The 25,560-nt window shown below is 39.0% G+C and overlaps 1 protein-coding gene across 2 annotated transcripts in view; it reads left to right on the plus strand.

Annotated features, from left to right (window-relative positions):
• Positions 1-9,600: 9,600 nt before the first annotated feature.
• SLK (STE20 like kinase) overlaps positions 9,601-25,560 on the plus strand; it is a 65,079-nt gene continuing 49,119 nt past the window's right edge. For both annotated transcript variants that reach the window (XM_055424720.2, XM_055424721.2), the window contains exon 1: positions 9,601-10,302. In XM_055424720.2, coding sequence (XP_055280695.2) covers positions 10,153-10,302 — 150 coding nt within the window. In that variant the 5' untranslated portion in view covers positions 9,601-10,152. The remainder of the gene's footprint in view (positions 10,303-25,560) is intronic.

Consider the following 25,560-nt stretch of genomic DNA (forward strand, 5'->3'; position numbering starts at 1 on the left):
AGCCTGGTTAAAAAAATTTGTGCTGGATTTCAGCCTTGGGCAGTGTGCTTTCATGAGGTGTGCAAAAGCCACACAAGTGTCTTTCCCCAAGCCAAAGAGAAATCTGGGAACCAGCATTTCTAACTTGTTTGGTTTGAGAGGGAGCTGATTAGAGTCAGTGCAGTTTGAACATGAAGGTTCAAACAAAAAATAACTTTTCCAGCAATCAGGCATAGATCGAGGTGGCTAAAACTTGACAGTAAGGCCAGTGGATGGAAATCAAGGCACTGAGGATCCAGGGTAATAGTGAATTAAAGGCAGACTGGAGAACTCTATTTGTAGAGGTCAGGTTCCAGCGGAGCACCTGAAAGACTAAAGAAGGATGATCAAAGGGGTACCTGGGAAACTGGTTAGTATACTATTCTGAATGTAGCTGTTCAGTCATTCAGTCATGTCTGAATATTTGTGACCCCATGGACGGCAGCAAGCTAGGCTTCCCTGTCCTTCATCATCTCTCGGAGCTTGCTCACACTCATGTCCATTGAATCAGTGATGCCATCCAACCATCTCATCCTCTGTCATCCTCTTCTCTTCCTGCCTTCAATCTTTCCCAGCATCAGGGTCTTTTCCAATAAGTTGGCTCTTCACATTAGGTAGCCAAAGTAATGGGGTTTCAGCTTCAGCAAAAGTCCTTCCAATGAATATTCAGGACTGATTTCCTTTGGATTGATTAACCAATCAATCCTTGTAAGGAGATCAAGGAGATATCTTGATCTCCTTGCAGTCCAAGGGACTCTCAAGAGTCTTCTCCAACACCACAGTACAAAAGCATAAATTCTTGGGCACTTATCTTTCTTTATGGTCCAACTCTCACATCCATACATGACTACTGAAAAAAAACCATAGCTTTGACTATACAGATCTCTGTCAGCAGAGTTATGTCTCTGCTTTTCAATATGCTGTCTAAGTTTGTCATAACTTTTCTTCCAAAGAGTAAATGTCTTTTAATTTCATGGCTGCAGTTATCATCCACAGTGATTTTGGAGCCCCAGAAAATAGTCTGTCACTGTTTTCATTGTTTCCCCAACTATTTGCCATGAAGTGATGGGACTGGATGCCATGATCTTCATTTTTTGAATGTTGAATTTTAAGCCAACTGACACTTTTAAGCCAACTCCCCTCTTTCACCCTCAGCAAGAGGTTCTTTAGTTCCTCTTTGCTTTCTGCCATAAGGGTGGTGTCATCTGCATTTAATTCTCATCTGCTTCATCCAGCCCAGCATTTTGCATGATGTACTCTGCATATAAGTTAAATAAACAAGGTGACAATGTACAGCCTTGATGTACTCCTTTCCCAATTTTGAACCAGTCTTTTGTTCCATTTCTGGTTCTAACTGTTGCTTCTTGGCCTGCATACAGGTTTCTCAGGAGGCAGGTAAGGTGATCTGGTATTCCTATGTCTTTAAGAATTTTCAGTTTGTTGTGATCCTCATAGTAAGCAGAAGTAGATGTTTTTCTGAAATTCCCTTGATTTTTCTATGATCCAATGGATGTTGGCATTTTGATCTCTGGTTCCTCTGCCTTTTCTGAATCCAGCTTGAACATCTGGAAATTCTCAGTTCATGTACTGTTAAAGCCTAGCTTCGAGGATTTTGAGCATGACCTTGCTAGCATGTGAAATGAGTGCAACTGTGTGGTAGTTTGAACATTCTTTGTCATTGGGATTGGAATGAGCAGTCCTGTGGCCACTGCTGAATTTTCCAAATTTGCTGGCATATTGAGTGCAGCATTTTTAACAGCGTCATCTTTTAGGATTTGAAATAGCTCAGCTGGAATTCCATCACCTCCACAAGCTTTGTTTACAGTGATGCTTCCTAAGCCCCACTTGACTTTGCACTCCAGGATGTCCAGTTCTAGGGGAGTGATCACACCATTGTGGTTATCCGGGTCATTAAGATCTTTTTTGTGTAGTTCTTCTGTGCATTCTTGCCACCTCTTCTTAATATCTTCTGCTTCTGTTAGGTCTATAATGTTTCTGTCCTTTATGGGACCCATCTTTGCATGAAATGTTCCCTTGGAATTTCTAATTTTCTTGAAGAGATCTCTAGTCTTTCCCATCCTATTGTTTTCCTCCATTTCTTTGCATTGATCACTGAGGAAGGCTTTTTTGTCTCTCCTTGCTATTCTTTGGAACTCTGCATTCAGTTGGGCATGTCTTTCCTTTTCTCCTTTGCCTTTCACTTCTCTTCCTCTCTCAGCTATTTGTAAGTCCTTCTCAGACAACTATTTTGGCTTTTTGCATTTCTTTTTCTTGGGGGTGGTTTTGATCCCTGTCTCCTGTACAATATTATGAACCTCTGTCCATAGTTCTTCAGGTACTCTATCAGATCTAATCCCTTGAATCTATTTGCTACTTTCACTGTATAATCGTAAGGGATTTGATTTAGGTCACACTTGAATGACTTAGTGGTTTTCCCCACTTTCTTCCATTTAATTCTCATCTGGAGTTCATAATCTGAGCTGCAGTCAGCTCCTAGTTTTGCTTTTGCTGACTGTATAGAGCTTTTCCATCTTTGGCTATGGTACTTTTTTTATAGGGTTGTACTACTCTTTTTTTTTAAAATAAAATTCTGAATTATTTAACATTGATTGAGTTATAGATTGCTGCTTAAGAAACTTTTCTGAAACGTAGTCAGTTAAATTAAAGCAGTTGTTTATTTAGCTCATGAATCTGCAGTTTGGACAGGGCTCAGTGGGGAAGGCTTGGTTCTTCTCCATTGGATGTCAGCTGGGGTAGTTTGAATAGCAGCAGGAGGATTTGCTTTAAGATGGTTCACTAGCATGGCTGGCACATTGATACTGGCTGTCAGGTGGAGCTCAACAAGGACTGACAGCCTGGGGCCTCTCTTTCCTTCCATATAGTTCCCTCCACATGGGCCTCTCCATGGGTTGTTTTGGGCTTCCTCAGAGTATGGTGGCTGGGTTCCAAGAGTGAGCGTTCCAAATGGCAGGAAGTAGAAATTGCCAATTTCTTAAAGTCAGGTTCTGGAAATTTGCATAATGTCACTTCTGCTGTATTATATTGGTTAAGCAGTCACAGATATAAGATTCAAGGGGATGATACATTGATCCTTCACCTCTTGGTGGGAGGAGTTTCAAAAAATGTAGTGGGTGTATGTTAAAATTATACAGGTAGAAAAATGCACCAACCATAAGAGCAGAGTTAAGAGAATTTTTTTGAGTAAAGAGAAATTTTGCATAATAAGTGTATCCATGTAATCAGCAACCGGAAGTCACCCTCTCCTCACCCCCACACACTGTCCTCTTCCACTCACTACTCTCTCAAAGGCAATCAACATCCAGGACTTTAATGCTAAAGACTAGTTCAGTGTTTCTCAACCTTGGCTGGATAATTCCCTGTTAGGGGTGAGATGGGGAACTGTCCAGTTCATTGCAGAATGTTTAGCAACATCTTTGGCCTCTACACACTAGATGCTAGGAACATCCGATCATCCCCTTATTGTGACAACTAAAATGTCTGTAAAAATTGCCAAATATCTGGGTAGGGGGCAAGCAAGATCACCCCTAGACCCTAGTTGAGAATCACTGGGTTTAGAAGATAGTATCTCTTCTTTATTATTTGTCTAAATCCCACTTAATCATAGAGAACATAAGTTCCAAGAGGCTTCAGGTCTGTTTTAATTTCAACTGATTCCTCAGTCCCCAGGATACTGCTTGGAGCATAACAGAAAACTGAGACTATGTATTGGATGAAGGAGTGAAGGAAAGATAGCAATTCTGAATAGGGATTTAAAGACTCCACTCTACATATGTTTATGCAGCTAAACTTTCAGTCACACATAATTTGTTCATTTTTGTTAGAGATGCCAAAGTCGAGAATATATATGCTTGTAATAAAAATCTATATTGGTTAATTTCTTCCTGCAGCAACAAAAAATATGGGTCACAGGAACAGAAAAAAATTGTAATCACACAGACAAACTGGCAGCATCTCATGATAGTGTTAATGATTTACTGTAATAGGCCACAAAACGTGGTTTGTAATTGCTGTGATGGCTTTGTGAAACAGGAATTTGCAGTAACAAAGTTTTCATTAAAACCTTGGGTAAAGCACTAGGTTCTAAAAGATTGGAAGAGGAAGAGGAAGAAATACGAGATGGTAACAAGGGGTTGGTAAGTTATTTCTTTACAGGAAAAACCTAAAAATTTCTTTTGGAAGACAGCCACTGACATTATTCTGAAAACATACAGTGTGACATCTTACTAGGTACATTTCTTAAAGGTTATCCCAAGAAGAGTTTTCAGACAGATTCTCAATGACTTTTGGCAGACATGCCCTTCTTTTTAAAATTCCTAACTGCATTTATTTACTCTTCAGTCAAAATTGTGTCAGAAAAATGGACACAATTACTAGTATACAAGGCAACTGAAGTTAGGGGTTTCATGAAAACAGAATTCTATAGTTGAGAAGGCTCTTAAAGATCATATGATCATTCTGAAGAGGCAAACTATAACACTGCAAAATTTTGAATACTTTGGGTGTTATCCTGCTTTCTGTGTCATTCTGAAATATTTTATCTCCTTGAAGCCACCTCTGTTAAAAGTGAAACTTGTGTAATCCTCAGGGTGTAGAGTAGTGACTTGCCCAAAGAATTGGTTAATCACAGAAGTATATTTTAAAATATATTTTATTTTTATTTATTTATCATTTATTTGGCTACACCAGGTCTTAGCTGGGACATGCAAAATCTTTAGTTGGCATGTGGGGTCTAGTTCTTTGACCAGAGATTGAACCGCCACTGAACCACCAGGGAAATTCCAGGATGAGTAATTTTGAGCCAGTCCTCAAAATAATCCCATCCAACATATATCTTGTGTAGCAAAGATAGAAGAAATGTAATACATGAAAGCATAAAGCAATAGATTAGCACAAAGACTTCTATCAACCTTACAGACTTGATTGACTTCACAGGCTTTGTTGCCTGAATGATGTGGCTAGTTAATGTCTGAATGAAATAAATTTGATATGGATCATTCAAATCCTTAAAGTTCAAAAGATGTTATGGTGTCTAGATTTTTACATTGGAATTTGAATACCACTTGTAAAAGAAGTATGTCTGTATAGTGTGTTTTTTTTTTAAATTTCCTAAAGATCTGAATATGTTAAGACTTGCTACGCTGTGAAATGCTTATGATTCATTTCAGCAGAAGTGGCTAGGGATGAGGAAAGGGTGGGAGTGTAAGTGTAGCAGTTCTGTATGACGCAGAAAGGGAGATGAAGGAGAAGGGAGGATATTTTTGGATTCCCTTTTTGAATGAAAAATAGCTTAAATCAGGTAATTTGTTTACTTTTAAAACAGGAAAAAATGACCAAAAATCTGGTTTGGATTTTCGTGAATGACACACAAACTATTTCAGGACAGTAATTGTTATAACTGCAGTTTGCTTTCTTAAAATACCTGAAAAAATTCCTTCCTAAACTGTAACTCCACAAGGATAGAAAAACGTATTTAAACCACAGGGTACTTGTACACGAAAGGAATTTGTTCCTTCCATGTAACTTCTACAGCAATATTTAAGGAACTGGGCACATTTACCACTTAAATTAGAAAAAAGGAAGGGAAAAGGAATTGACATGTAGTTTGCTTTCACTAGGTATAAAGTTCTTTTATTTTCGTTCATTATCCGACAAAAATATATAGAATATGACCGACACATTGGGCTAGATGCAGGGGGTGTAAGGGTGAGCAAGACACAGTCCCTGCCCTCCAGGTGTTTTCAGTCTAGAGGGAGAAACATACACATGCTTTTAGATCCATATTGAGATACATGCTGACACACACAAACACACATATCCCTATACACATATAACATACACACACTAATACACAAACACACCCAGCACCCACATACTTTCACATACTCATACACATTTATATGTAAAAATATTTATACACACACACAGAGTTTGGGAGCTCACAAAGTGGAGACCATGAGTACAGGACGCTTTCAAGTTACAAAGGGAAGGAAAAACAAATAGCAGAGACAAGAATCCTCTGAGACAGCTGTTACGGAAGCTCAGTAAGGATGAGGAGAGTCATAGTGGAGTTGTTAAACACTAAGGAATTGGTTTGCTGAGATCTGCATTCAAGGTCGAGTCTTCCATTACTACCTTTGAGGGCATGACCATGCTATTTATATTTAATGCTGTCTCAGTTTTCCTCACTTTTCCATGGGAGCTATCACAGATCCTACCTCACAGGGTTGATACGAGGTTTAAATGAGATGATGCATGTAAACCACACGGCGCGGCGCCCAGCATGTAGTAAGCACTCCATATATATTCGGTTTCTAATTTTCAATGGTATCCCTGCTGTTATCAGTGAAGATTAGTGATCTGGTAAATTGTGAAGATAGTCCTCCTCTTACCTGTTAGTGACAAAACATTGGGTATTAAGTGAATATTATATATATATATTTTTTTCACATGGTCACTGTTTAAGCTTAATTTTTAAAGGATTAAAAATTCAAGGGAGCCAAACTTTTTTACAGATAACACAAACATCTCGATATTTTGGTCATTACTGGGAAAATTGGAATCTGTCTAAATACCATCTCACTTGGCATTATTAAATAATTTCTGTGGGTGTAGCTCCATGGGAAAGCTATAAAAGCTATTATTAACTCTCCATGATCATTTCACCAAAGTATACTAGTGACGTTCCTGATCATCTCATATATACAATAATGACAATGTCATTCGATATTATTCATTGATATGATGAAGCAATTTATAAAATATGAGGTAAAAGTGGCCAGTATATACCTGAAAAGGTTACATCACCAATAATCAGAGAAGTGTCAATAAGAGATAATTTTGGACTATCTTGGCAAAGATTTAAAAGACAGATTGGTGCTATTGAGAGTCTGGTGAAACTGACATTCTCATACATAGATTGTTAGTAGGAACAGAGAGCAACACTCTACAATCTTTCTGGAGGCCAATTTGGCAACAGGTAAAAGCACTTTAAATTATGTTCTTTGAGTCAGCAGTTCCACTTCTTGAACTTTATCTTAAAGAAATATAATCAGACAAATACACAAAGATGCTTGTATATGCATGCTCACTGCAGCGTTGTTTATAATGACAAAAAACTGGAAACCACCTAAATGCCTGCCAGTGGAGAAATGCTTAAATAAATGATGGTAGAGCTATATATACTGGGACTCTATGCCCCTATTAAAAAGGATTAGATATATCTATTTGTGCTGGCATAGAAAGATGTCCATGATCCATATCAGATGTCATTTTATATATGCACAGAAAATAATTTGGTCATATTTTTTTGGTCATACATCTATAACTTTTTAAAAGTAGTTTTAGTTTGGTAAAATTCCTTTCTCCAGGGGATCTTCCCAATCCAGGGATCAAACTTAGTTCTCCTGGATTGTAGGCAGATTCTTTACCATCTGAACCACCAGGGAAGTCCCAAATTCACCCACTGTAAGTCTACAATCCAGTGATTCTTGGTAAATGCCTATAGTTTTGCAATCATTACCGCAATCCAGTTTTAGAACCTTTTTATTACCACTCAAAGTTCCCTCCTGCTCATAAGGTTTTAACTCTTAACATGGTTAGGTTGGAGGTGAAGTTGGGTAGGGTGAAGGCAAGAGGGGAGAATTATAGACAGCTTCCTAGTTTTTCATTTCTGCATCATTTGAATTATTTTACAACAAGAATATGCTATCTTTTAATTGAGAAAATGGTAAAGGTTTTTCTATTTTGAAAAGAACAAGAAAAGGAAAGATATATCCTTGGATCCAAATCCACTTCTTATAATTTATCCTAAGGAAATAATCAAATATGTGGAAAAGGATCTGTGAACAAAGATATTTATCAATGTTTTATCTGAAACAGAGAAAAGTTGTTAAGTGATCTATTAAATATCTCATGATGGAAGAAAACACTAATCACTGAAATATGAAAAGCACAAATTTCAAATCTTTACAGGCAGTATAATTTTATCCATGTAAAAAAAGTTAATGTACAGCCAGAAAGTTTTGTTTGGAAATATGATGAAGTCTTGCCAATGGTTATCTCTAAATGGTAGAACTATAACACTTTTTATTTTTTGTGTGTATTTCTTCATTTCCCATGATGAGCACATATTATCTTTTCATGTAAGCCACCTACATAAATGATAGCAATTGAAAATAGATTATGTCATTGTTTTCACAGGTGTTTATGTTTTTGTCAAAACACAAAAGTATACAGTTTAATTTTATTTATTCCTTATAACGACTTATTTTTGTTTTAATTTTTATTAAAATATAGTTGATTTACAGTGTTGTTTTCAGGTGCACAGTGAAGTGATTCAGGTATACATATATATATATATACATGTTCGTTTTTATTCTTTTCCATTATAGGTTATAAGACTATCAAAAAATAGAGTCTTGAGAAACAAAATCACCATATCCCTCTTACCAGAAGCCGGGTTTTGTTACATCACTTTGGGACTGGAGGGCAAAATGATTTGGTAGGGTTGCATAGCAATATGTCTTTTCCTCCAGATAACATTCATTCATTCATTCAAGAGATTGGCTTACCTATCATATGCCAGGAATGTTGGTATAGTACCTGGATATCATGATGACTAATCAGCGACTGCCTAGAAAGTGCTCTCTTTTGAGGACGGGAAGGCACCATCTGACAGATCCTAGCCAGCGCCCACAGGAGGCAGTCTTCCACTAGCGCCGGACACGGGGGCAGGAGACAGGTCAGGAAGTGAAGGCCTTAGCGGTTCAGATGGAGTCATGAAGGGTGACACCAGGATGATGGCTATGGAAGTGGCCAGAAGAAGACAGATTACCCTCAAAAGAATGCCCTAGTCATTACTTAAGAAGTGGGCTTAACTTTTTATATATTTCTATTTTACGTGCACATTTATAACAACAGCCGGAACTGAAATTGAGCATTTACCAGCGCAGGCACAGTGCGTAGGGATTTTTTCCATTGCCTTTACCGCTCGCCACAATCCCCAGATCGGGACTTTAAGGACCTTGACTTCATCATGAAGAAACCAAGGCTCGGAGAGGTTACCCGCCCAACGTCAGAGAGCTGATAAATTCTGGATCCAAAGCAAACAGCCATCGCATATTCTTCCCTGCCACTCTATTCTGGGGCTCGTTTGAGAGCGAAAAAGTCCAGATCGGGGCAGGTCAGCTTTCACTCTTTACACATTTTCCCAGATCCAGAATGGAAGCAACATCCGCTAGCACAACCAAGAGGGTCGTGCGCAAAGGCCAACTCCGTCAAAACCGTGGACTGACAAGGGTTTGGGGGCTTGGAGGGCAAACGGCAGGGAACCATCAACCCGCTTCCCGCCCTATGATCCACATCGCACCCGGCACTGGGCGCCCGCAAGCCTCTTTGGGCAGCCAGCTTGCGGGACTCAACGCGCGTGCGCGGGGCCAGAGGTGCCACCCCCGCGCGAGCGCGCGGAGAGCCGAGCGCGCGGCCGGGGGAGCGGGCGGGCGCGCTGCGGCGTCGGCGTCGGCGCGCGCTCCAGGCAGAGGCTGCGTGGGCTCGGGAGGGAGCCAGGCGGCGGCGGCTGCGCCCTGGAGCCCAGGGGACGCGCGGGCCTCGAGCCGAGGGAGCGGACTGCTGCAGAGGAGACCCGGGGTTTCCGGCCCGGGGCGGGAGAGCCCGGCCAGCCGACTGCTCGCCTCAGAGGCGCCAGCTGCGTCCCTAGCCCGCAGTAGCCGCCGCCCCTGGAGGCTCGCTTTGACAAGGGCCTAACCGCCGCGGCCGCTGGCGTCCGGACCGCTCGGACCCGTCGGGCCGGGCCGGGTGGGGACGAGCGTCGGGGCAGGTGCCGCCCCACGAGGGCCGGCCGGGGGCCAGGCGCGTAGCCGTGCAGCTCGCGGGCCGGGCTCGGCGGAGGGGCCGCCCGCGCTGCGCCCCCACCCCGTGGGCCGGAGGCGAGTCGCGCCCCGCCTTCCCCCGGGACCGCCTGGCCGGAGCGGCGGGAGCCCGAACTGCCCGCGCCCGCCGCCGCCCGCCGGGCTCGCGCGGGAGGCGAGGGAGGAGAAACTTTGCCTCTTATTGTTTTTAATCCTGAAGTGTGAGGAACTCCGTTGGGGAGGAAAAATGTCCTTCTTCAATTTCCGTAAGATCTTCAAGTTGGGGAGCGACAAGAAGAAGAAGCAGTACGAACATGTGAAGAGGGACCTGAACCCGGAGGAGTTTTGGGAAATTATAGGAGAATTGGGCGACGGAGCCTTTGGCAAAGTGTACAAGGTAAGAGGGAGAAAAGGGAAGTTACACTTGAGAGATCAAACAGCCAGCGGCCGGGAGTGGCACGAGGATTTCTCGCTCTCGCGTCCCGTTCCTGTCTTTGGGACCTTCTTTTGACTTTGTAAACGTACGGTGAAACTTTATTTAGGTTACCATCCAGGAGTAGCTAAGACGTAGGGTTTAAGGTTGAACAAAATAGGGCCTGGATGTAGTTTAAAGAATGGTTGCCAAAGGGAGGCAAGGGATACAGCCTATTCTGTTCAACGTTAAAGGAAATGAGGGTGTTCTTTCATTAAAAGGAGGGGTCTGGTTTGGCCCTCAAGTGTTTTCGTATCAGAAACTCATTATACTTTAAAGTGGATTTCTATTTTTCTGTTAAGCTGTTCGCATTCATATATATGCTTATACTAAAATAGTTCCCTTTTGGGGTCCAGGGTATGTATTTGCTTGTATCTATAGCTTATACATACGCAGTCTCTTGGGATGAGAGCAAAGCGATTGCTGCTTGCAGACTATTCTTGAGTTGGTTTCTTGACAGCATACTGTAAAATGGAATGTAATTTCTGATAGAAAATTTCCAGAAAGAAACCGGCATCTGACACTAGTTTCTAAATATGATAAGCATTGACTAGAAATCCATTCCAGGGCCTCAGAAATTAAAAAAACACAAATATTTTTTATACCCAGATATTCATTTCAGTAGAAGGAGGTTTGCTGTTTCAGTCTGAGGACATTTGTGTTAAATGTTTACTATCCTGTAAGGAGTATATGAATGATGTCATTGGAATATTTTCATCTGAAGGGTGAGGTTTTTATGAGACAGTTTTTAAGGGGAAGGACCCACAGGGTTGCCTAGATGTGAAATATAAATAACTTATATTTAACTTACACGTAATTTGGCCCCCACAGAAGTCCTGGGAGACATGCAGGTCACTGGTATCTCCATTTCATAGATGAGGATGCTGAGACACAGAAATTGTTCACACTCACACCAGTCACAGCCTAGATTTGAACTCAACCCTTCTGACCCTGTGTTTATGATTACTGCTTTTTTTTAACTTAAACATCTGGTGGTAGAAGTGATAGCATTTTTCCTTCTTTGTAAGCACCATCCCACCCTGCCTTTGCAGTGGCTCTAACACATCTCAAAGCCCTGCCTTCTTAGTCTGAAATATCTGCTCTTTTCTGTGTGCTTTCAAAACACATCGTTCACATCGCTTCTGTGGCACTTGTCACATGTTAATGTGTTTACGTTATTATGGTAAGACCAGGGGCCAAATTATGATACACATTTAGGTTAAGTCTATTGCCTTCGCACGTAGTGCATTTCTCTTTATATTTGTTGAAATGAAAGAATGTGTGTTACCTGCTTGTGAGTGCTGTTGATGCTCTTGTGTGCTGTGAAAGTTGGTAGAGTAAACTTCAGTACCTAATGTGGAGAGTATGGATTTCACCAAGCGCGTACAGTATAGATGTGTGGTAGACAGGGCTTTCAGTGCAGTGGGAAGATGCTTCTGGGAGTTAAGAATTGTGTTTTCTTGCTGACTGTTGCAAACGAGCTTTGAGGTCTTGGACAGGACACTTAATGTCTCTGGACCTCCTTTTTCTTAGATGAAAAATCATAGATTTCCCTAAATGTTTAGATTGCTTTACCCATTAATGTTGTGTAAGTATGCAGTTTTCTAGGAAAGGCAGTAATAAATCCTCAAGGTATCTGGGATCTGGTAGTTAGAAGGCAGTAGGTGATTATGAGCAGTTTTCATGGTATAAATGTTTTATTGAATAGAAACAGTGTAGTATTAAGATACTGGCTCTGGAGTTGGACTGTATCTTGGCTCCCTCAATGGCAACCTCTGACGTTGGGTAAGTTACTTAATCATTCCATGTCTCATTTTTCTCATCAGTAAAACCTACTCCTCAGTATGTGAGAATTAAAGGAAATAATAAATGTAAGACACGAAAAAGGGCTCAGGAAATGGCAGAAAATTACTATCGTTATATTTAGACCTTGAAAACAAAATATGGGATGGGACAGGGAAAGGGACCTAGGAAGATAGTAAAACCATTTTCTGGCACAGGCAGATTGTATTGACATGCTAATACTCCGTGATTTAATTCTTTCATGACATTGCAAAGTGAATATGTCTTTCTATAGTGAGATACCTATTGAAAAATTTCTGAAAAATAAGAGCCTTACTCCATGTAGTTTAACACTGTAATACTGTGTCAAGGATAATTTTTGTGGGCTTGGTATATATTTTAGTGTGATATTTGAAGAATGGGAGTTCTTTGCATCTTTCCTTTTTGTCTCACTATTTCATGCTTCCAAGGAGTAAGCTGTGAGCTTTTTAAAACAGAAAATTTAAAATTTAAACTTATCTCACCTGTTCCGTCTTTTTCCTAACCTCTTTTCCTGTCCAAGATTCCCTAGCACATTTATAAACTTCCTTCTGTGTAGGAGAAAAAGCAATCAAACTTTACAATACTATGTATAGTGTGCAATAGAAAGCTGTTTCTGAAGTTGATTCTAACTATTATATGCTTGTAACTGTTTACAAAGATTAATTTCTAAATAGGCAATTGTCTTTGTATTTAGTTTGTTTGAAACATTTTTTCATCATATAGTTGTATTCTTTCCACTTAGTCCTGCACCACAAAGCTCTGTAACAGTTACTTTCTCGCTTGAAAGGTCTTCCCAATTTGAAATTTATTTTCTCTTTTTTTAATAGTATTATTTGACATATAAATGAAGATATGTAATATCCCTCACTTTTTTTTAATGTTTGGATTTCTGTTGCTTTTAATAGAAAGAAAGAAGGAATGCCATAAAAATGGTCTGTTGAACTGAAGCTGGGTTACTGACTTGCGCTGGATGAAAAGTGATTCATTTTTATGACCCTGATGGGCATGTGCCTTTTTAAAAAATAGTAAAACATATAATCATTATATTGAAAAGTACAACACATAGATGTACATTTAGCAAACAGTAATAAAGTGAACTCAATATTAACAACCATCAGAATAAAGGAATTCTGCCAGTATTCTACAATCCTTTTCACCTCCTTTCTGAATTGATTCTGCTCTCCCACTAAAGAAAACCACTATCCTGTCTGTAAGTTATTCATTTCTTTGCTTTCCTTATAATTTGCTATCTAGCATTGTATAACCAAGCATCATAACTTTAGTTTTGTGTGTACTGAGTGTACTTTGTGTCTTACCTCTTTCAAAATCAGCTTTAGGTTTGTGAGCTTTGTCTTTGTTATCAGTAGAGCTATAGTTAATTTTAATTGTTGCATAGAATTCCAATATATGATTATATCACCAGTTATTTACCATTGTCCTGTTGGGTATATCATTTGTTTTCACTTTTTGGCTTTTATACTGGTGCATGTAGTCTCACTAAGACTTAACTTAGAAGTAGAATTGCTAGGTTATAGGGTAGTGTATCTTTAATTTTACTAGACTATACCAGTTTACACTCCCACCAGCATCCTATGAGAATTTTCCTTACTCTTCATTCTCTCCACCGTTTGATACTGTTGGAATTTTTAAGTTTTGACAATCTGATGTTTTATTTTTCATCGTGGTTTTAATTCATCTTTTCTCTGACTACTAATAAATGTTTCTTTTCATAGGATTGTTAGTAACTTGGATTTCTTCTTTTGTGCTCAGTGTCTTCATGTTCCTCTTGGATGTCTTCTTCTTGTTTGTTTGTTGTGTATTCTGGATTTTAACCTTTTGCTGGTTATGGCTATTGCAAATTCATTCTTCTTCTGTGCCCATCTTTTCATTTTCTTTATGGTGTCTTTTTATGAACAAAAAATTCTTGATTTTAACATACTTCATTTTGTCTGTTTTTTTCTTTTTCTGTTAATGCTTTCGGTATCGTATTTGAGAAATTCTTTCCTGGGGCGCTCTTGCAGTTGTTGGATGGGATGCTGCCTGATTCATGAATCACCTGATAAAGCCAATTGGATTTTTGAATTAAAAAGGCGAGAAAAGTTTTCCTAACCTTAGATCATGGAGATAAACCACTATCTTATCTTCTAAGAGCTTTTATGATTTTGCCTTTAACATTTATGTCCACAACCCACTTAGTGAAGATTTTTGCAAATAGTATGAGGTAGGGGGTCCAATTTCCTTGTTTTCTACAGTGGGCACACAATTGTCCCATGGCTCATCATTGGGGGAGACTGTTCCTCACTGCTCTGCAGCATGTGTCTGTTTCTGGGATTTTTACTCTCTTCACTGATCTGTATGTCTGTTCCTTTATCAGTTTTCCACGGTCTTAATTAGGAAAGCATCAAAACAAGTCTCTGCTAGAGAAAGACTTCCTTTTCTTCTTCTTCAGCAATGTCTAGTATATTCTTGGCCATTAGGGCTTTCATGTACATTTTAGAATTAGCCTAACTGAGTTACACAAAGGGCTTCCCCTGTCGCTCAGTGGTAAAAAATCCTCCTGCCAATGCAGGAGACACAGGAGATGTGAGTTTGATCCATGGGTCAGGAAGATCCCCTGGAGAAGGAAATGGCAACCCACTCCAGTATTCTTGCCTGGGAAATCCCGTGGACAGAGGAGCCTGATGAGCTACAGTCTGTGGGGTCGCAAAGAGTCAGACGTGACTAAGTGACAGAGCCTGCACATACGCATGCACGAGTTACACAGAAAACCTGTTGTGCTTTTTTTAAGGAGTTTTGTTGAATTTATAGATTAACTTTGTAAAAAATAACATCTCCATAATACTTGGTCTTTCCATCTATGCATCTGTTTTATTTCTAGATCTTTTAAAAAATTATCTGTCAGTAATGAATCATAATTTTTGTCTCTGGAATCTTAGAAGATCAGACTACTTCGGGAGTGTCTTAAATGCTTTGTTTTTGCTATTGGAATTTCCTCCTTGTTTTGGTTATGTATATCCTTCAGTAGTCTTCTGAGAAAGGATACATGGAAGGTTTTTTTTTTTTTAAGACTAGGCCTGTCTGAGTATATCTTTATTTTAATATCACACTTGATGTATAGTTTGGTTGTAGAATTCTAGTTCAAAAGTACATTTTTCTTAGGATTTTAAAGACTTTTCCACTGATTGCCTTTTGGCTTCAAGTGTTGCTATTGAAAGTCCGTTGCCATTTTGTTTTCTGGTCGCTTGTGATCTTTTTCTCTTGATAGCTGTTAGAATTTGCATTTTATCCTTTGTGCATGGTAATGTACTTCCCTGGTGGCTCAGAGGTTAACGCATCTGCCTCCAATGCGGGAGACCCGGGTTCGATCCCTGGGTCGGGAAGATCCCCTGGAGAAGGAAACGGTAACCCACTCCAGTATTCTTGCCTGGAGAAGCCCATGGACGGAGAAGCCTGGTAGGCTACAGTCCACGGGGTCGCAGAGAGTCGGGCACGACTGAGCGACTGAACGGAACGGAACGGAATGTACTTTGATATAGGTGTTTTTTTTCTTCCTTTCATTTTGCTGGGCTCTTGGTTAGTCTTTTCAGTTCAAAGACTCATGTTCTTCAGTTCTGTGACATTTTCTTGTTCTTTTTATTTGACATCTCCCTGCTCACCTAATTAAATGGCTCTTGTTATGGTCATAGGATTCAAGTAAAAGAGTTAAATGGACACTTAATTCTTTTATTGACCTCTCTCTGGAGCATTTGAGACCCTTGACCATCATTTCCTTTAAAAAGCTGGCTTTTAGGTCACCATAGTCCTGGCTTTTCTCCACTCCTGTGTCTACTCTTCAGATGTTTTTGCTGGCTCTTCTTGCTCTTCCTGATTTTCAGTGTTGGAGTCCCACTGGGCTGGATTTAGGCCCTCATCTTTTCTTTTGAAAGCCCATCTTCTCCCATGGCTTCGGTTACCATCTACATGCAATTTTGGTCTCTATCCCGACTCCTTTCTGAACTCTGAATCCACCCATCCAGCTATCTATTAGAGCTTTCCACTTGAATGTCTCGCCGATTCCTTAAACAGCAAGTAAAAAACAAGAATTAATTGAACTCCTGATGTCAGTCCCAAATTTGCACCTCCTATGTTCCTCATTCAATAATTGACATCTCCATCTACCAATTGCATAGACCAGGAGGTCATTCTTAACATCTGCTTCCTTACCCACCAGACCCAATCAATCACCAAGCCTGTTAATTTTACCTATAAATATTTCTTGAATCTCTCTCCTCCTTTCTTTCTTCATTGTTGTAATACTAGTCATAATTGCCCTTATCTCTTACCTAGACTACTGCAGCATTTCAGTGTATTTTTGGGCTTCGTATAAATGTAATCATACATCTGTTTGTGTCTGGAATCTTTCATTCCACATTGTGAGTAAGAATTCGTCTCTAGTTGTGTGTAGTAGCCCTCTCATCTTTTTTGTTCGTTTGTATTGCAATATACGAAATACTAAAATTTATCCATTCTGCTTTTGGTGGATTTTTGGATTGTTTCCACTTTTTATATATTAAGAATAAGACTTGTGAATATTGTTATACATCTTGATGTACATTTACATTCATTTCTATCAAATATGTACCTGGGAATGGATTTTCTAGGTTATTGGATACATGTGTTTTAAGATTCAGAAGTTATTGCCAGTCTTCTAAAGTGGTTGTACCAGCTTATACCCCCATCAGTAGGGGATGGCTGTTTTCTGAATTGTTCTGTATCCTCAGCAACACTTGCTATTATTATTCAGTTCAGTTCAGTCGCTCAGTTGTGTCCGACTCTGCGACCCCATGAATCACAGCATGCCAGGCCTCCCTGTCCATCACCAACTCCTGGAGTTCACTCAAATTCATGTCCATCGAGTCGGTGATGCCATCCAGCCATCTCATTCTCTGTCGTCCCCGTCTCCTCCCACCCCCAATCCTTCCTAGCATCAGACTCTTTTCCAGTGAGTCAACTCGTCTCATGAGGTGGCCAAAGTATTGGAGTTTCAGCTTTAGCATCAGTCCTTCCAATGAACACCCAGGATTGATCTCCTTTAGAATGGACTGGTTGGATCTCCTTGCAGTCCAAGGGACTCTCAAGAGTCTTCTCCAGCACCACAGTTCAAAAGCATCAATTCTTCGGCGATCAGCTTTCTTCACAGTCCAACTCTCACTTATTAATATTTTATGTTAGCCATTGTGGTGAGTGCAAAGTGGTCTTATTTACATTTTCCTGATGACTGAAAAAATTGAGTACCTTTTCATGCCTGTTGAGTATTTGGGTATGTTTTCCAGTGAATTTTCCTGTTTGCTGATTAAAAAAATACCTTATCAATGTATATAAAACACAAAATTCACCCATTTTACGTATATAATTTGGTGAGTTTTAATAAATTAGTACAGTTGTGCAACCATGACTACCATCTAGCTTTAGAATCTTCTTATGACCGCCTGAAGCTCTCTTGTGCCCATTTACAGTCAATTCCTGTTCCCACTGGGGTTTTATTTCTCTGATTACTAATGAGGTTGAGTTCCTTTTTATATACTTATTGGCCGTTTGGATTTCTTCTTCTCTGAAGTGCTTATATTAAAGTCTTTTTGGGTTCTTTTTCTTGTTGGTTTATGGGAGCCTGTATTTTCCTGATACTAATCCTTTCAAGGTATATGTGATGCACCTTCTTTTCTCTTGCTTTATAGTATGTCTTTTATTTCTCCTTATGATGTCCTTCTTTATATAGATGTTTCAGATTTTACTGTAGTTCAATTTATTAGCTTTTTATACATAGTGCTTTTTGTCTTTAGAAAATTTCCTTACCCAAAGTGATGAAGTTGTCCTTCTATGTTATATTCTTTGAAGTTTTATGGTGTTGTCTTCTGTATTAGGTCTATATTTAAGCTGATGTTGGTTCTTGTCTATAGTATGAAATAGGGAGTCCAGTTTCATTTTTCCTATGTAGATACCTAGTTGTCTCAACACCATTTACGGAAAAGATCACCCTTTCCATATTGCTTTTCAAATGTCCATATACTGATGATATATCTCTCTGACTTTCCTTATTTCTTTAGGATAAGTTCTTAGAATTGTTAGGGCAAAATACATGATCATTTATTAATGTTTACTGTGAAGTTACTCTAGAAATGTGTAAACTTATCTTGAAATTAATTTTTAGTTATGCATAGAATTTCTATTGATAAGGAACATAAACTTATTAGGGATAAAGTTAGTCTCTTTGGACATCACTCTAATTATTGTTCCTTCTCTTCTCTCCTTAAATGTAACTATTTGGTTTCTGTATCAACTATCATGGTTTCTTTCTTTCATAGTTTTTTTTTTTTACTCTTCTGGCCTTGCTGCACAATGTGTAGGATCTCAGTTTCCTGACCAGGGATTGAATCCAGGCCATGGCAGTGAAAGTCACCACCAGGAAACTCCCCATCATCAGTTTCATGTATATGTTCTTCGATATTTTTCTGTATACTTAACATACATGTACATGGGTTCAGTTCAGTTCAGTTCAGTTGCTCAGTTGTGTCCGACTCTTTGCGACCCCATGAATCACAGCACGCCAGGCCTCCCTGTCCATCACCAACTCCCGGAGTTCACTCAAACTCATGTCCATCGAGTCGGTGATGCCATCCAGCCATCTCATTTTCTCTCGTTCCCGTCTCCTCCTGCCCCCAATCCCTCCCAGCATCAGAGTCTTTTCCAGTGAGTCAACTTGTCACATGAGGTGGCCAAAGTATTGGAGTTTCAGCTTTAGCATCAGTCCTTCCAATGAACACCCAGGATTGATCTCCTTTAGAATGGACTGGTTGGATCTCCCTGCAGTCCAAGGGACTCTCAAGAGTCTTGTCCAGCACCACAGTTCAAAAGCATCAATTCTTCGGCGATCAGCTTTCTTCACGGTCCAACTCTCAAATCCATACATGACCACTGGAAAAACCATAGCCTTGACTATACAGACCTTTGTTGGCAAAGTCATATCTCTGCTTTTTAACATACTATCTATTTATGCCTGTTTAAACAACCTAACAATGGTCTGTTTCTGTGCCTTTTTGTTCCTTGACCTTTCTCAAGGTTTTTATCCTTTTAAAAAATATTTGCATTTTTGATAGACAAAAAGAGTATCTGTTTATTTCATTTTCCATATCTTTAATTTCTAAAGATATTGCCATTTTAAAAATAATTGAATTATCCATATTCTAATGAGCTGTTTGTTTTCTTATTGATATGAAAGCACTTTTTATGTACTGTGAAAATGAGCACCTTATCATAATGGTGCAGTTATTTTAGTTAAATTAGTTTATGTTGCTTTTTTGATATAAAGATATATCAGTTCAGTTCAGTTCAGTCGCTCAGTTGTGTCCGACTCTTTGTGACCCCATGAATCACAGCACGCCAGGCCTCACTGTCCATCACCAACTCCCGGAGTTCACTCATAGTGTTCTTTATTTTACAAAATCTGTCAGTGTGTTTCTTTGCCTTTTTTCTTCTTCTCTTTCATGCTTAGAAAAACTTTCCCTACCCAGGAATTAGATACATATTTAATATATTTTCTTCTTGACTTTTTAATAATACAGTTATAAAGAATTTTAATTTTAATTCATCTGGAATTTAATTTTTTTCTGAGAATTGATATGAAGCTCTATTCACCCTTGTTTAGTCACTAAGTTGTGTTTCACTCTTTTGCAACCCCATGGACTGTAGCCCACCAGGCTCCTCTGTCCATTGAATTTTCCAGGCAAGAATACTGGAGTGGATGGCCATTCCCTTCTCCAGGATATCTTCCCAATCCAGGGTTCGAACTTGCGTCTCCTGCATTGGCAGGCGGATTCTTTACCACTGAGCCACCAGGGAAGGCCCTGTTCCACCTGAAAAAAAGACCCTAAAATATATTTTATTTATTTCTAAAAATTTAAATACTATTCTGAAAATATTACAGAGTATAAAGAAGACTATATAAAAATTATACCTTTTAGGTTATATCTTTTAGGTAACTTGTTAACAAAAATTCAAGGGGATACTAATGTGGTTAGAAGCTTGAACAGTACAAAAATGATAAAAATAAAAAACTTTCCTACCAGTCCTTTTTCCCAAAGTCAGTCATTGTAACAATATCTGTGTGTCTTTCAGATAAAATTTTATGCCTGTTTGAGCCTATGTATGAATGCTCGTTTGTAAAACTGAAAGTATATTGACACACACATATGTATATACAGTGAACTTAACTGCATATCAAATTGATAAAAATAGTCATACTGGAAAAGTGCTTGAAATGAGTTTTGAGTAGAGTACTCTGACTAGTGGGATATATTTATTTATTTTAATTGGAGGCTAATTACTTTATTGTAGTGGTTTTGTCATACATTGACAGGGATCAGCCTCCTGAACCCCCTTCCCACCTCCCTCCCCATCCCATCCCTCTGGGTCAAGACTAGTGGGATGTATTTAAATGATGAAAAGAATAGGAAGGAATGCTTGAACTTGATTAAATAGGTTTATTACTAGTAGTGATATTGATGCTATAATTCTGAAAATACTTTATATATACTATAGGATAGAACAAATTAGTTAATATAGCCTTAAGAACTAGGGTTGTTACTGAGAGAAAGGGTTAAAAGCTTGAAATGTAAGGAACAACCCTGTGATGTTGATTTTTGAACTAGAAGTTTTAGTTTGAACTTACGATATAACACATTCACTTGTGTGCACATGTAGTCACACACAGTCAGTCAGTTCAGTTCAGTCGCTCAGTCATGTCTGACTCTTTGTGACCTCATGAACCGCAGTACACCAGGCCTCCCTGTCCATCACCAACTCCCGGAGTCCACCCAAACCCATGTCGATTGTGTCAGCAATGCCATCCAGCCATCTCATCCTCTGTCATCCCCTTCTCCTTCTGCCCTCAATCTTTCTCAGCATCAGGGTCTTTTCAAGTGAGTCACTCTTCACATCAAGTGCCCAAAGTATTGGAGTTTTCACCTTCAACATCAGTCCTTCCAATGAACACCCAGGATTGATCTCCTTTAGTATGGACTGGTTGGATCTCCTTGCAGTCCAAGGGACTCTCAAGAGTCTTCTCCAACACCACAGTTCAAAAGCATCAATTCTTTTGCGCTCAGCTTTCTTTATAGTCCAACTCTCATATGCATTCATGACTACTGGAAAAACCATAGCCTTGACTAGATGGACCTTTGTTGACAAAGTAATGTCTCTGCTTTTTAAGATGCTGTCTAGGTTGGTCATAACTTTTCTTCCAAGGAGCAAGCGTCTTTTAATTTCATGCCTGCAATACATATATACGTATTCCTATTTTCTACCGACAAAGGCCTAGAAATAATGATAATTAATACTCCTAGCTCTTGGTTTCTAAATACCATTCCCCATTAAAACTTACCAGGACCCACTGAAAGGTCTGATCAAGGTCTAAGCTAGAGTAGTACAGAAGTGATAAAATTGAAAAGTAAAATCCTCCCCTCTCCTTGTTTTTTCCCAGAGGAGCCTGGGATATATTGTACCAGAAAGCTCAAGAATATGAGCTTTATGCTCACATAGTCAAAAATCAAAGAATATGGTCAAAAATTAATGGGGACATGCCAAAGAATACAGGTTAATTTGAACTACAAAAATATCAACAACAAAATAGTAACCTGTTCAGTTCAGTCGCTCAGTTGCGTCTGACTCTCCGCGACCCCATGAATCACAGCACGCTGGAATGCTAACTAGTTGATACATAAAGATATAATTTAAAAAAACTCATGCAACCATATGATAGTAATTCAGGCAAAATTATTGATGGATACTAAAATAATTGTGTGAAAGAGTGTGGAGGAACAGGGTTTCACCCCATAAGTATCGTAATACCACCCCAGTAGAGAGAGCTGATGGATACCGTCTTAAGTGATCAAACCTAGGGTTAATCAACAGTAGTAAGATAAGCTGTGTTTTCTGGTGCTACTCATTGGGAACTGTATAATTACCTAATATAGTATTTTTTATCAAAGATATTTAACCTGAATCTAATAATGAGGAAACAGACAAATCCAAATAGTGAGACAGTCTACAAAAGAGTGATTGGAAAGCAAGGATGACATAATGTTAACAGTTGGTAACTCTTGGTGAGGGGTATATGGTTGGTCACTGTCTGTTCACTCAATTTCTTTGTAGGTTTGGATTTTTCAAATTAAAAAAGGAAAGGATCATATTTTTAAATACTGTTCTGCACTTGCTTTATTTCACTTAACAATTCTTTTCACATTTTTTCTACCTTTATATATTCATCATTTTTCTCTTCCTATGAAAGGAGAAAGAAAGTCTCTTTTCAGAATGGGTAACTACTTCTGTATTATGCTACTGAAGTTACCTGGTGTTTATTAAATACTGCATTATATTTTGTACCCAATACCATATGACGTCCAAATTCCTAGTATATATACATTTTTGTTTTAAAAGAGGTAACTGAAACTTTGAATTGTAAAAAATGACTTTAATGTGCTGGCTTATCTTTTTTCCTTATAAAAATCTTAGTATTTGTGTTGAATTTCTTATCTTGACAGCAACTTATTTTGGCCCTTTACTTTTATAATTTAACATTGAGAATGTTTGTGTGGTAATGATCTTCCTTACCATTTAAAAGCCTTTATTTTTCTTGAATTAATTTCCAGAAGTAGTATGTCTTTGTCTTATTTCTAAATATTTTTAAAAAATTCTTTCTGTGTTCACATTTTTTCAGCCTTTCAACTATGTAACCCATGCAAATTCCTAAAGCTTGTCTATCACAAAATTATCAAAAATGTTGCAGTTTATTCATGCTGCTCAGAGTCAGCAAGTCCATGAAATAAATGGGAAAACTGTGTTATCTGAGAATTGGTAAAACATTTTAGAAACTGCTGATTTAACCAACATTAACTTACTATTGACATTTGTTGTTGGTATCTTGACTGACCAATAACTAAGTTTTCAGTAAATAACCAGAGCAATATAAATAAAGTAGTGTTTGGGAATGTAAAGAGAATATAAAGTGCATTCCTTTCTTTTTTGCAGAATTCAGGATATGGCATGAAAATGTGTTCTTTTAAAAGCATTTAAATTAATTAATTTGGCCACACCACATGGCATGCAGGATCTTAGTTCTCTGACTAGGGATCAAACCCGTGCCCTCTACGGTGGAGAAATCCTTTAAAAAAGGATGTCTATAATATTTTCCACCTGTTAAACTGCAAGGAGATCCAACCAGTCCATTCTAAAGGAGATCAATCCTGGGTGTTCATTGGAAGGACTGATGCTAAAGCTGAAACTCCAATACTTTGGCCACCTCATGCGACGAGTTGACTCACTGGAAAAGAGTCTGATGCTAGGAAGGATTGGGGGTGGGAGGAGACGGGGACGACAGAGAATGAGATGGCTGGATGGCATCACCGACTCGATGGACATGAGTTTGAGTGAACTCCGGGAGTTGGTGATGGACAGGGAGGCCTGGCGTGCTGTGATTCATGGGGTTGCAAAGAGTCGGACACGACTGAGTGACTGAACTTAATGGAAGAGTATATTGTATAGCTGATCCTCATTATTTGCAGATTCTTTATTTGAAGATTTATCTACTTGCTAAAATCTATTTGTAGCCCCCAAATCTGTACATGCAGTGCTTTCCCAGTTATTTGTGTACACGTGCAAAGCTATATAAGATATGAGTCCCCAGATGCACTTGTTTTGCGCTGAGATCGAACTTGGTAGTGCTCTGTCTCATACAGAGAGGTCCAGAGGATGGAAACGGGGCCGGGGCGGGGGTGGGGGGCGCTGTATACTGTAGTGCAGGAGGCTCCTGGCTTGGGACCAGTTGGATGGGGTTTGAACCCAAACTCTGGCACCTATTGTTGGGGCAGCCTTGAACAAATCACCTAACATTTCTGAACTTCATTTTCTCTTTTGTGAAACAAATAGAATCTACCAGGATGAGTTGTTTGAGATCTAAGGTTATAGTCTGTGTGGGGGAATGTGCGTGTGTATTTCTTCTAGGAGCAGTGGTTCAATATTCACTAATTCAGGGTTTGTAGTGACTCTGTAGAACAAATGAGAATAAATAGTGGAAATCAACTGTTTATCTTTGCTAAGTTATGTTGAGTAATTTTATTCTTATTTGATATTCACTCTTACTTCTAACCGAAATCTTATCTGGGTTCTGAGAAGATCACCAGGATTAGCATGTAATGTAAAACAGTTAATAGTATCTAAACAGTCTAAAACTATCTTCTTTCTCTAGTGCTGTTTTTTTCCCAAACTGCTCTTTGGAAATTTGAATATTTATTAACCAAATACTTAATACTACTGTGCCTTAGTTCTCCCATCTGTAATCCTCAGCTCCAACACTCCTTTCTGTAGTTCTGCGTTGTGATGCTGTTCTGAGATGTTTGCAGATTACCATTTCTGTCTTGCCAGGTGCTTCCTTTCAGAAGTATTGAACACTGCAGGAGGCTGCAAGGAGGAGGAGAGAGTCGAGCCTACATCTTTCTGTTTCCTGTGGCTCCCTGTCTGCTCTGCTGTTACTTTGGCCATCATCCTAGTGGAGCTTTTCACCCCATCAGTAGCTGTTCCAGATTCAATTTGTAGTTTTTCTAACACTCACAGAGCTAGTCTTATCATAACCCTTACAAACACCAGCTCTGATTGTCTAGTCCTCTCTTCCTCAAAAGGTACCCTGGTCTCGCAAGATCCCTTTTCCAGGTTCAGAGACTCAGCAGCAGCTGGGCACCACTCTCTCCTCAGGGATCTGAGTTCCAGCTCTGCAGAATCTTTTCCTCCAAGTTGCTGAGTTTGTGTCATTGCTGACTCTTTCCTTGGCTCCTGTGATTCGTGAAGATAAAAACAGTGATTTTTGAGTTATTATGACTGATTTCTGAAAACTTTACCCATTGAAATTAGAGCTCCTTTAAATTAACATCTGAGTGTTTGTTATTTCATTCTTTTTATTAACATTTGTTTAGTTAAAATTTTGTCTAAAATTTTCATGCTTTTAGGTAGTAGATGCGATTATTTCTTTTTAATGTCTTATTTGCATTATGTTTGTTTAAAGTATGGTTTTGCACACATGAATTTATTTCAGTTTTGAATTTTAGAGTTCTCTTGAACTAGATCGTGATGAATATTGTCAAGCAGTAATATAAGAGGCACTATATTTTCTAATGTAAATTTTATGTATTATTTATATTAAACCAAATGGTACTATCGCTGACTTAAATCGGTATATCCAGGGCAATGGAATAATGAAATCTGTTGCTACAAAGAACTTTAGAGATTATCTCGTATTAATTATTGTTCCTCTTTCATGCCATTCTATTAACAAGT

The sequence above is a fragment of the Moschus berezovskii genome, chromosome 12, assembly GCF_049115385.1.
Source record: "Moschus berezovskii isolate FMDL1 chromosome 12, NW_MosBer_1.0, whole genome shotgun sequence".
In the NCBI taxonomy this organism is placed as follows: Eukaryota; Metazoa; Chordata; class Mammalia; order Artiodactyla; family Moschidae; genus Moschus; species Moschus berezovskii.